We start from the raw sequence: 12,966 nt of genomic DNA on the forward strand, positions 1-12,966 counted from the left end.
TAAAAGGAAAACTAGGAAATATTATGAAAAGCTTTGATACTGACATAAGTACAACTAGATTAAAAGATATTGAAACAATTCTTTCAAAGATACAACTTATTACAACTGACACAGAAAAAAACTGTTAAACTTAATTGAAAATCTTCTCACAAAGAAAACACCAGGCTCCAAACTGGAAACAACCTAAAACCTCATCAAGCAGAAAAAATATAAACAAATACCATCAGTGATAAAAAAAGAAGGAGCTACTAACATACAGAGATGAATCTCAAATATGTTATGCAGAACAAAAATCAGACACACAGACTCTCTCTTGCTTCCATTTCAGGACACTCAAGAATAGGTAAAATGAAGCTATAGTGAAAGAAATCAGGACAGTGGTTCCAAGAGGAGACAGGTGCCTGGAAAAGACACAAGGGAACTTGCTGGCACAAGTTCTTTACTTTGACGGGTGTAAATTGAACGGGTGTGCATTTGTCCAAATCACTGCAGTGTACCTTTAAAATCTACACATCTCAGGGTATGTGAACTATGCCTAAAAAAATTACTAACTAAAAAAATTATACAATTGGGGCGCCTGGGTGGCGCAGTCGGTTAAGCGTCCGACTTCAGCCAGGTCACGATCTCGCGGTCCGTGAGTTCGAGCCCCGCGTCAGGCTCTGGGCTGATGGCTCGGAGCCTGGAGCCTGTTTCCGATTCTGTGTCTCCCTCTTTCTCTGCCCCTCCCCCCGTTCATGCTCTGTCTCTCTCTGTCCCAAAAATAAATTTAAAAAAATGTTGAAAAAGAAAAAAAAAAAAAAATTATACAATTTAAAAAATAAAAAAGACACCAAGATGTTTCCACATCTCTCAAAATAGCCAACATGTTGCCTTCCCTTAAGAAATTCAGCATTAGCTCTAATTTGAAACTATGTTTTTACTTAATTATGGTACTTTTCAAGTACCTTTAATTTAGCCACCTCAATCTTTTTAACAGTATTTCTTTTAAGTTTTTTCTATTTATTTTGAGTGTGTGTGTGAGCAGTGGCGGGGCAGAGAGAGAGAGCGAGAATATACTAAGCAGGCTCTGCATTGCGAGCACCAGAGCCTGGACTTGGGGTTCAAACTCATGAACTGTGAGATCAAGCCCTGAAATGAATGAAATCAAGAGTCAGACACTTAACTGACTAAGCCACTCAGGTGCCCCAACAGTATTTCACTATAGGAATATACCATACTTTTATGATTTCTCCACAATGAATAGTTGGGTTGTTTTATAAGCTTTCTTATTTAGGACAAATGAAAAACACCTCATTAAAATAAAGCCAACCTCTGTAAATGAAGAACAAATTTTTCCCGGCTAACTTGATTGGCATAAAAAGATGAAGTTTCTAAAAACTCAAAATTTAATTGTTTTTTATTTTATTTTTAAATGTATTTATTTTGAGAGAAAGAGTGGGTGTGTGTGAACAAGGTGGGGGGGAGGGAGGGAGGGAGAAAGGGAGAGAGAGGGAGGGGAGGGGAGGGGAGGGGAGGGGTGGGGAGGGGAAGAAGAGAGAGGGAGAGGGAGGAGGGAGAGGGAGGAGGGAGAGGGAGGAGGGAGAGGGAGGAGGGAGAGGGAGGAGGGAGAGGGAGGAGGGAGAGGGAGGAGGGAGGAGGGAGAGGGAGAGGGAGAGTGAGTATATCCCAAGCAGGCTCCACACTGTCAGTGCAGAGGTGGATTTGTGGCTTGAACTCACACACTATGGGATCATGACCTGAGTGGAAATCAAGAGGTGGACACTTAACCAACTGAGCTGCCCAGGTACCCCTAATCGTGGTCTTTTCAATTAATAATCAGGAACCATTCAATATGGAAGAAACTTCAGATAAAGGATATTTCTTTTACCCATGTAGATTCCCCAGGCACTGGAACACAATAGAAAGTTTGTCTTTCCAATGTGGTAGTTCGTGGAGAGTTTAAATCAACTTCTTGTTGAGGCTGTGATGTACACAAAAAATATATTTAAAATTTTACTAAGAAAAACAAAAACAAAAATTTTAATTAGCAAATCACTTTTTTCATGTTATTTATAAAATCATTGTAAATATTACACATTAAGAACTAAAAAACAAATACCAAATCCAAACTGTCATTTTTTAAAAAGGAAAATGGACATAAAATCATTTCACATGCAATGATGAATATACTAGCTTCCCTCAAATCCGTAATACACAGCACCCTGTTACAAAATTAAATCCTTTTTAATAAACAGGATACACGGTACTTCCATTGTCTCTTTCATAGAAAATGATCAGAATCAGCCTACAAAACAGGAACTTAATGAAATATTCATTAGGAGGTAACTGATATGAGATTGGAGTCAGATATTATTCCCTAAAAGAGGCATGTTCTCTATTTCAAATACACTTAGAAAATCCTAAGAGGTAAGAAAGAACCCAGGATGTAATATTAAAATGTTACTTTAATAAGTACATACTACTTTTATAGTACAAAAAAATTCTTAGAAGTAAAAAAATATATATATATTCCATTTTTTAAGGTAAAAAACAAGGGCCCAAGGACCCACAAACCCAAGAGACATCAAGTGTGAACCTTAGCCAATATGTACAACCTGGGCTTTCAGCATGTTGCTTTCTTTCCAGGCCCCAAGTTTTCCTAGTTTGGTGCTTTTACTTATGACCTTTAGCAAAACAATAGAAACTATTTGCCTTCGGAAGTGTCACACGTGGACAGACACATCATCTGTTTTATTTTCCTATTTCCAGATGCTGAGATTTGGTAATCTATGGTGATATTGCATTTTGTGTACTGGACAAAACTGTGTATTTATTAATACATTAGGCTAATATGCCTCAGGATTCCTCAAAAAAGGGAGGCAGCAAGCATTTATAAAGTTAACTCATTCGATTTGGCACCACGTTTTACTCCCACATTTTACTTTGTAGAAACACTGTAAAAGAAAAAAAGACGTCGGGAGACCTGGTTCATCATGTGTTAAGATGAACAAATCCATCTTTCATGGGTCCCCCTAAATAACTGTAGGAAGATACATTTTTGTTGAATGTAATCTTCACGGCAACCTTCCAAATTAGGGCTGTTCTGTTCAGACTGGCCCCTGAACTAGAACACTTTATTCAGCCAGGCACAGCTTCTACTGTGAATTAACGGCTGGTATGAGGGTTATAAATCAATCTCTTAAGGTTCGGGTAAGCAGGAGTCAGACTCCCAAAATATAAAAAGCCCTACATAATCTGATTAAATTAAGATTCTGGATCAGCAAACCAGAGAACTAGACCCTAGAATAGAGGTAACAGCTTTCTACGTAAGCACCTGCCTGATCAATCCCCACCTATGATACCTGTTTTTTTCCCCAACAATAAAATTACCATCAGTTTCAATAGAACCACATGAAAAACACATAAAAAGTAAAACGTGGGAGATATTTTTGCTTTTATCAGAAAAGCAATTTTTAAAAAACTGCAGATAGGGGCGCCTGGGTGGCTCAGTCGGTTAAGTGTCCGACTTGACTTCGGCTCAGGTCATGATCTCACGGTCCGTGAGTTCAAGCCCCGCGTCGGGCTCTGGGCTGATGGCTCAGAGCCTGGAGCCTGCTTCCGATTCTGTGTCTCCCTCTCTCTCAGCCCCTCCCCCGTTCATGCTCTGCCTCTCTCTGTCTCAAAAATAAACGTTAAAAAAAAAAAAATTAAAAAAAAACAAAACAAAAAAAAAACAACTGCAGATATACTGTAGGTCCTCTCTATAACTGCTTTCCTAGTAAGTTTCTACCTCAAGACAATCTCTTTCCCAAACATAATCCTGCCTGGTGTTCTCTGCCTTCTTGCCTTTCCCATGATATGTAAGAGAGCTTCCATTACTTCTTTTTATCAAAGAAAGCTTAAGTTTATTAAAAACATTTTTCCTCCTACAAAAAGGTGACAGGATTTAATGAAATTTAATTAAGCAAGTGTTAAGTCCTAAATTAAGCTTCCACTTTTATTTTAAAATAACTTATCATAACCTGTAATTTTTTAACCAAGTATACAGATATTAGGAAAAGGAATTAGTTTTGTTATTTATAGTACTCGACCTTCTAAGAGATTTTTAGAAGATCAAAAATACATCCACATCAGAGAAACTCAAATAAAAGGTAAATAAAACATTCATGTGACTTCTTAGAACTTACTTACACACAAGATAAATACATTTAAGATCAACCAAAGGAAATAAATTTGCTGCTTAAGAAAAAATTCATATTGGGCCACCTGGGTGGCTCAGTCGGTTTGAGCGTTTGACTCTTAATTTTGGCTCAGGTTACGATCTCATGGTTTGTGAGTCCCACATCGGGCTCTCCACTGTCTGCACAGAGCCTGCTTTGGATCCTCTGTCCACCCCCCCCTCTCTGCCCCACACCCCCTTGTGTTCTCTCTCTCTCTCAACAATAAACATTTAAGAAAAAAAATTCTTACGAAAAATGTTTTATACATCTTAAGGATACATACCCCACACTCTGCTACATCTCTGTATTTTCCAAAATGAAGGACCTATGATCCAAAACAAAGAATAACAGTATCATATCAGTATATCTGAATCAAAACCACCAGAAACAACAAGGATAAGATTAATACCACTAATTACAAACAGAAAGTTTCATGAAAAAAAAGCAATACATACACGTGCTTTTGTGTTTCGGTTAACCGTTTCGTAAACTCCCATGTAAAACTCCGGGTCAAACATATCCTGAATCATGCAGCGAAACTTCACAAAACTGTTAGGTTTCAAGTAATGAAGGGGAACTTCATTCAATGATGGCACCTTAAAGGAAAATAAGTCAATACTCCTATCTGTAAAACATTAAGCACATATACAGAAACTATATATCCAGACCCAAACTGCAACACACACACACACACACACACACACACACACACACACACACACACACACACCCCAAACCCCATGAGGAAGCCAATGATCTCAACAGTTAACATAAGTGCTGGGCATAAAAGTACTGAGTTCTTCCTAGTTTGTATAATGACATTGGACTCTAATGTAAACTTCACAAGTAGCAGAAAGGCATTTGCCTTACTGAGCTCTTCTCTTAAAACGAGTACATCCCAGGGACACCTGAGTAGCTCAGTTGGTTAAGCACCTGACTTCGACTCAGGTCATGATCTTGCAGTTCGTGAGTTAGAGCCCACATCAGGTTCTGTGCTGACAGCTCAGAGCCTGGAGCCTGCTTCGGATTCTGTGTCTCCCTCTCTCTCTGCCCCTCCCCTGCTTGTACTCTGTCTCTCATCTCTCTCGAAAATAAATAAACATTAAAAACAACCTAGAACATGCCAATTCTTTTTAAATGAAAGCAATAAAACAAAGATAATAGAGACTCACACCTTTTTTTTTTTTTGGTCTTAGAGAGTAATATGGTCAGTTACTGCCACCTAGAGGCACCAACATAGAAGCACCGAATTGCTCGACGTTTCAGTTGAAAGAGGGCAAAATCTTTTAATACATATACACTTAATGCGGAAGACAGGGCACATTAATGTATACATATAGTATATATATAATGTGTATATATAGTTTAAAATTTTACGTGGATTACCACTCTACAGAGAGAACCTGGAAGTCAGCCCAACCCAGCAACAATAAACCTACCCATTTCGGAGCGTTATTTTCCTTCAGCTTTTCCTTAAAATATTCAATTACTTTCTTCTCCCAGTCAGGATTAACTCCATTTTGGGCTGGAAAAAAAAAAAAAGGCACTTTTCACAGCTACATGTACAATATTACAATACGTAACAACAGACTCTGGTCAGGTGTGGCACTTCGCGTTCAGGTGCAGCCCTGCACTGGGCACCCGGTGGGGGGGGGGGGGCTGCCCTCCAGGGGGTTGGGTGTCACAAGGAAGGGCATGGTGACCTCGTGCAGGCTCTCAGGAGCCAACACCCTAGCCGAGAACACCACAGAACCAGGCCTAAAGCTACGCAAAAAGCAGCATATGAACCATCATTTGTAAAGCACAATGTTCTTTGAAAACATTTTTATACAGATTTTTTTCCCTTACAGCTATCCTGAAATAGAAAGAGGATGTTCTTTAAAAAAAAAAAAATTAATTTGGGAGTAATCTCAAACTTTCCAAAAAATCACATGAACAGTACAAAGAATACCTCTGTCTTTGCTCCATTTATCTGCTCTCATAGTTTTCTGACCCAATTTAGATTAAATTACACACATCCATACGCTTTTGCCTTTAGATTATTTCAATATGCATTTCCTAAGAATAGAGAGATTATTTTACATAACTAGCAGTACTGTTACCAATCTCAGGAAATTCAAAACTAATGCTTTTTATACCTAACCCACCATCCATATTCCAATACTATCCTTTATTGCATTTTTTCCTCTTCGGTACATGAGCCAGTCTAGGATCACATACTGACCGCTTTTAGCTATCATGTCTCTTTAATCTTCAATCTGGAACAGTTCCTCAATCTGTATTTTTTATGACATTCATATTTAAGAAGAATACAAACCCTAAAAATATAGAATGCTTCTCACTTTGGGTTTGTCTAATGTTCTCTTATGATTAGATTGCAGGTGTGCACTATCAGACTATTCCCTAAGCAATGCTGTGTCCTTGTAATGGTATCATCTAGAGACAAATGTCCACCTTCCCCTCACTGATGATGTTCACCTTAACCACCCAGTCAAAAGGGTAGCCAATCTCTCCACAGTACAGTTACTTTTTTCCCCTCTGCAACTGTTAAGTAATCTGCAGGAGGCACTTCAAGAGCATGCAAATAATTATTACAAATCTTGCCCCACCCCCAGATTTAGCATCCATTGACAACTCTTACAATGATGACTGTAAAATGAACAGAAAGGTGTTTCTAATGTCATGTTAAAGAGAAGAGGGGTGCCTGGGTGGTTCAGTTGGTTGAGCGGCTGACTTCAGCTCAGGTTATGATCTCACAGTTTGTGAGTCCGAGCCCCGCGTCAGGCTCCGTGCTGACAGCTCGGGGCCTGGAGCCAGCTTCTGATTCTGCGTCTCCCCCTCTCTCTCTCTCTGCCCCTCCACTGCTCACTCTCTGTCTCTCTCTCACAAAAATAAATAAACATTAAAAAAAAATGTTTTTTAAAGAGAAGAAAAGCGGGGTACCTGGCTGGCTCAGTTAGTGGAGCAACTCCTGATCTCGGGGTTGTAAATTTGAACCCCACGTTGCACGTAGAGATTACCTAAAAATAAAATCTTAGGGGTGTCTGGGAGGCTCAGTCAGTTAAGCGTCTGACTTTGGCTCAGGTCATGGTCTCGCGGTTCACTGAGTTCAAGCCCCACTGACAGCTCAAGCCCTGGAGCCTGCTTCACATTCTGTGTCTAACCTCTCTCTCTAACCCCTCCCCCGCTTGCACTCTCTCACTCTCTCCAAAATAAATAAACATTAAAAATAAAAATAAAATAAAATCTTAAAAAAAAAAAAAGAAAACCAAGGCTTTGAAAAAAATTACAGCATTTGGCCAAGACCAAAGTGAATTATTGACAGAATTAGGAATTATCTGCTTGGGGAGAACCAGCAAACCACATAGCTAGCCAATACTTCCACCATTTATATTCATCACACAGGTGCTATGGTGCCGTGAAGTAAAGGAAGGAACTATTTGTGACGAGCTGATTCTGTTAGAAATATTCATAAAATTCCACTAACACCATGCTTAGCAGGGCTTCCAAACACTTTCATTTAATTGAGCCAAGTCTAATTCTGAAAAAAGGAGGGAGTTTTCCTGAGGTGATTCAGATGTGCAACGAGGGTTAAATCCACCGGGAAACTGGTCCTCAGCGCGTGCCCTGACCACCATCATTAGAATCACCTGAGTAGTTGTTAAAGATCCAAAATTTCCAGCCCATTCCAGACCTACTGAATCAGAAATTCTGGAGCTGAGGCCTAGCAATCTGCGTTTTAAAATGCCTAAATGGCTTTGCGGCGCCCGTCCCTTCCCGCTGGCCGTCCCCTCTGGGAGCAGCCACGGCCCGCGGCCGGAACGGCAGGACCCCGAAGTCCCACTTCCACGAGGACCACAGCGGCGCGTGCCTTGTGGTTCAACCAGCCAGCTTGGAAGATCCACAGACCAAAGGCCTGGTGCCTCACCCGCACCCTGCGCCTGCGCACTGCTGCGGCGTCACACCCAAGTGCGAGCCGGCAGGGCCTTCAGCTCAGAAGAGTCTCGAGAGGCCGGCGTCCACAAGGAGGCGGCCTGAACCAGTGGTCTCGGTGGAATCCAAGAGGGCAGAACCAGTCTGCAGAGTCCTGCAGGCCGACGTGCCGTGGTGGCAGCACCGCTCCCAGCCCATCCTCCTTCCCAGACGCCCTCGGTCCCGAACTTCAGCTCAGGTTATGATCTCCCAGTTTGTGAGTTGGAGCCCTGTATCTGGCTCCGTGCTGACAGCTCGGGGCCTGGAGCCAGCTTCCGGTTCTGTGTCTCCCTCTCTCTCTGCCCCTCTCCGGGAGGGCTCTCCGGAAGACCTCAAATCGGTCAAACCCAGCTGACAGGACCGGTCATGCCCATACGGAATGTCTGCAAGGAGGAAGTCAGAGTCACAACAGAGGAGGAGGAGAACTGCAGCCAGTGTTTACACGGCCGGTGCCAACGCTGGACTCTGATGCCCCGGCAGAAAGGGCCAAGGAGGCCGTGGATCGAGATGTCGAGAAGACAAAAATAAAGTGCTGTTGGTAAATCGCGATAAAAAAAAATAATACACAAATAAAATGCCCTCTAAGTGAACGTGATGCATACTAAAGAGAGCTGCTGTTGTACTAGGAGTGCCGATAAAGGATTACCAAAATGGACAATAAATAAGTAAGAATGGGCATTTTTGCTTTCAGTGAAAATGGATGTTTAAAGAAAAGGCTGATACACAGCCATGACAGCCACAGCAACGTTGCTATTCTGACTGCATCTGAGTAAGAAACATGACATGCTGGGGGTGAGGGGAGGAGGGCAGCTCGTCAGTGGAGCATGCAACTCATGACCTTACAGCGGTTGAGTTCAAACCCCACACTGGGTGTGGAGTTTACTTTTAAAAAAAATAAATAAAAAAGAAAGTTATACAAACAAGACCATGCCACCTAACAGATGATGAAGCCAGATACATATGCACGGCACATTATTTTCCCCTTATCTCTCTGACATTCTTAGTGGTGTCTTTTGAGGAGAAGTCCAATTTGCCAAGTTTTTTTTCTTTCATAGTAACTGACCCCCAAGGTCATGAAGATATTCTACATTTTTTATTTTCCATACTTAGGTCTGTAAACCCACATCAAATTAATGTTTTTGTTTATATTGTGACATAGGGGTTGAGGCTCATTTTCTCCCCAAAAAGATATCCACTTGTTCCAACATTAATTAAAAGGCTTTCTTTTTAGCACTGAATTGCTTTGGCACTTGTATCAAAAATCAACTCACTGTACTTATGTTAGTTTATTTCCACACTCTGCTATGTTACACTGATCTATTTATCTTTATGCTGTCTTAATACTATATTCATTACTGTCTTAACCATTATGGCTCGGTCTTAAGTCTTAAAAATCAAATAGTTAAGTTCTTCAAATTTGTCTTGATTATTGTCATCCTTAACATGTCTATGTAATTGTGAGGACCAGCTTATGGACTTCTGTGTCAGGTCTGCTGAAATTTTGATTAGGGTTGTGTTGAACTTACAGATAATTTGAGGAGAACTGACATCTTAACAGAGTCTTCCAATCCATGAATTCTCCCAGGGGAGACAGAATAAGGGAGCCTACACGTGGATTCCTCCAGACTTCATCTGTGTCTTTTTCCCTTATGATCCAGCTGTGTATCTTTACTATCCTGCTGTAATAAATCTTGGCCTTGAATAAAACTATACACGGAGTCACATTAAGTCCTTCTAGTGAGTCTCTCAAGATAGACGTGGTCTTGGGAACCCTAACACAGGAGTATATCAATAGTTCATTTCTATTGATTGCTGAATAGTATTCCACAGTATAGCTGAATGACAATTTGTTTCTCCATTTACCCACTGAAGGACATTTAGATTGTCTCCAAGTTTAACAACTATGAACAAAACAACTAAACATTTGTGTAGAGGTTTTTGTGTACACGTAGGCTTTCATTTCTCTAAGTAAAAACCTGGGAATGGGACAGTTGGGTATATGGTAAATGTACAGTTAAGATTCCACCTCTTTTCCAGAGTGGCTGTACCATTTTGCATTCTTACCAGCAATGTATAAAAGATCAAGTTCTTTGTATCCTTGCCAGCATTTGGTACTGTCACTATGTTTTCCAATTTTAGCTGTTCTAATAGGTGTGTAACATCTCATCATGGTTCAGATTTGCATTTCCCTAGTGGCTAATGATGCTGAATTGGTGAGGCATCTATTTAATCTTTGGCCCTTTTTAAAACTGGGTTAATTACCATTGTGCTTTCTTTATACATTCTGGATACAAATCTCATCTATGGTTTTCACATATATTCTAGTTAATAGCTTATCTTTCCATTCTAATAGTATTTTTTTGCAGAAGTTTTTAGTTTTGATGGTTATCAAATTTTTGTTTCATGCATTGTGTCTTTGGTGTATGTCTAAGATCTTACTGCCAAACCCTGGGTCACAAAGATCTTCTACTTACGTCTAGAAGTTTTATATTTTTACAGTCTTAAATTTTATACTTAAAACTGTGACACATTTTAATTTTTGTATAAAGTATGAGATTTAAAGGTTTTAAAATTCATATTCTTGCAAACAATGTCTCACTGTTCCCACATTTATGTTGAAAATATCCTTTTCCATGAATTATCTTTGTACTCTGTCAAACAATGAGAGCAACAAGAATGAACCTTACAAACATCATGCTAGGTGAAATAACCTAGACACAAAAGGACAAATATTGTAGGATTCCACTCACATGAAGTACCAAGAATAGGCAAAATCACAGAAACAAAAATTAGAACAGAGGCTTTTGTAGGGGAGACACATGAAAGAGGGAGAGAGCTGATGGTTATTTTACCTTGGGGTGAGTACGAATATGTGGAGTGGTAGGCAGAATAATGCCTCCCCCCGCCCCAAGATGGCCACATCCTAATCCCCAGAAACTGAATATATTACACGACAAAGAGGAATTTAGGTAGAAGATAGAATTGAGGTTGATCATCAGCTGACCTTAAAGCAGAGAGATTATCCATGTGCGTCCAATATAATCACAAGGGTCCTTAACATGGAAGAGGGAGACAGAAGTCTTCAGAGCGAGGAGAAAAGAACTCGAAAGGAGCCATGAGCCAAGAAATGTTGGCAGACTCCAGAAGCTGGAAAACAATAAGGAAATAGATTTTCCCCTAGAGCCTCCAGAAAGGAATGCTGTCCTGTTGACAACTTGATTTTACCCACTAAGACTCCCATCATTCTGGCCTCCAGAACTGTAAGATAATAAGTTTATACTGTTTTAAGCCCTTAGTTTGTGGTGATTTGTCACAGTAAAAATAGGAAATACAGTTCTTTGAAGAACTGCTCCATTAAGTTGTTGAATTGATGTCCTTAGAGTTATCTTGTATCCTTTCCATGTCCATACAGTCTGTAGTGGTAGCTCTTCTTTCATTCCTGGTACTAGTAATTTATATCTTTTTTTTTTTTTTTTTCCCTTTGCTAGTCTGGCTATGGGCTTCTGTATTTTACTGATCTTTTTTAAAAAATAAAACAAACAGCTTTGGGTTTCATTGATTTTCTCTTTTTTCTTATTTTCAATTTCATTCATTTCTGCCTTATCTTTATTAGTTCCTTTCTATTTGACTTGGGTTTATTTTGCTCTTCTAGTTTTAAGACAGAAGCTTAAATTATTGATTTGAGATCTTCTCTTCTGATAAATGCACTTAATGCCTCTTAGCACATCTTTGGCTGTATCCCACAAATTTTGATATGCTGTGTTTTCATTTTCATTTAGTTCAAAATATTTTAAAATTCCCCTAGAGACTTTTTGATCCATGGATTATTTAGAAATATTATTTCCACAACTTTGAATCTTGTCATCTGTTACTGATTTTTAATCTGACTTCATTATGGTTGGAGAACATAGTTGATGATTTCAACTCTTTAAGATTTGTTAATATTTGTTTATAATCCAGAATGTGGCTTATCTTGGTGAATGTTCTATGCGCACTCAGAAAAAATGTATGTTCTGATGTTGGTGGAGCATTCTACAAATGTCAATTAGATTTATTTGGTTGATGGTGTTTTGCAGTGTTTCCAAATCCTTGCTTTTTTTTTTTTTAATTTATTTTTGAGAAAGAGAGAGCACGCGCATGTGCACACACAAGCAGGGGAGGGGCAGAGAGGGGGACAGAGGATCCAAAATGGGCTCTATGCTGACAGCAGCGAGTCCAATGTAGGGCTCAAACTCACAAACCATGAGATCATAACCTGAGCTAAAGTTGGATGCTTAACTGAGCTACCCAGGTGCCCCAATCCTTGCTTATCTTCTATTTGCTTGTTCTGTAGAGTACTAAAAGAGAAGTGGTAAAATCTCCACTTATAATTATATAATTACAAATTTCTCTATTTCTCCTTCCAGTTCCAGAGTTTTTACTTCCTGTATTCTGAAGCTCTGCTGTTAGGTGCATTTACATGTAGGGCCTCTTAGTGAACTGTTTTATCATTATGTGATGAATCTCTTGTTCTCTTCTCACACAGTATTTCTTAAAAATATTTTTAAATTTAAAATGAAGAATCCGCTAAAGAGGAAGACCTAAGGTCTAAGAAACAACAGAATTAACTCATGAATGCAATGGGGGGGGGGGGGGAAGTCCAAGCATCATAATTAAGCAACAAACCTAAAAAGCAACTAGCACAAATGAGAGGAATAATTCAAAAGGGAAGTTGAGGCACCTGGGTGGCTCAGTTGAATAAGCGTCCAACTCTTGATTTTAGCTCAGGTGATGATCTCGTAGTTTGTGAGTTCAA

General features: G+C 39.7%; 1 protein-coding gene across 2 annotated transcripts in view; it reads right to left on the reverse strand.

The window, feature by feature from the left end:
* MCMBP (minichromosome maintenance complex binding protein) overlaps positions 1-12,966 on the reverse strand; it is a 49,244-nt gene that overhangs the window by 23,181 nt on the left and 13,097 nt on the right. For both annotated transcript variants that reach the window (XM_058697950.1, XM_058697949.1), the window contains exons 2-5: positions 5,639-5,724; positions 4,655-4,795; positions 4,483-4,524; positions 1,859-1,960 (exon numbers count right to left, since the gene is read on the reverse strand). In XM_058697950.1, coding sequence (XP_058553933.1) covers positions 1,859-1,960; positions 4,483-4,524; positions 4,655-4,795; positions 5,639-5,724 — 371 coding nt within the window. The remainder of the gene's footprint in view (positions 1-1,858; positions 1,961-4,482; positions 4,525-4,654; positions 4,796-5,638; positions 5,725-12,966) is intronic.

The sequence above is a fragment of the Neofelis nebulosa genome, chromosome 13 (assembly GCF_028018385.1).
Source record: "Neofelis nebulosa isolate mNeoNeb1 chromosome 13, mNeoNeb1.pri, whole genome shotgun sequence".
Classification (NCBI taxonomy): Eukaryota; Metazoa; Chordata; class Mammalia; order Carnivora; family Felidae; genus Neofelis; species Neofelis nebulosa.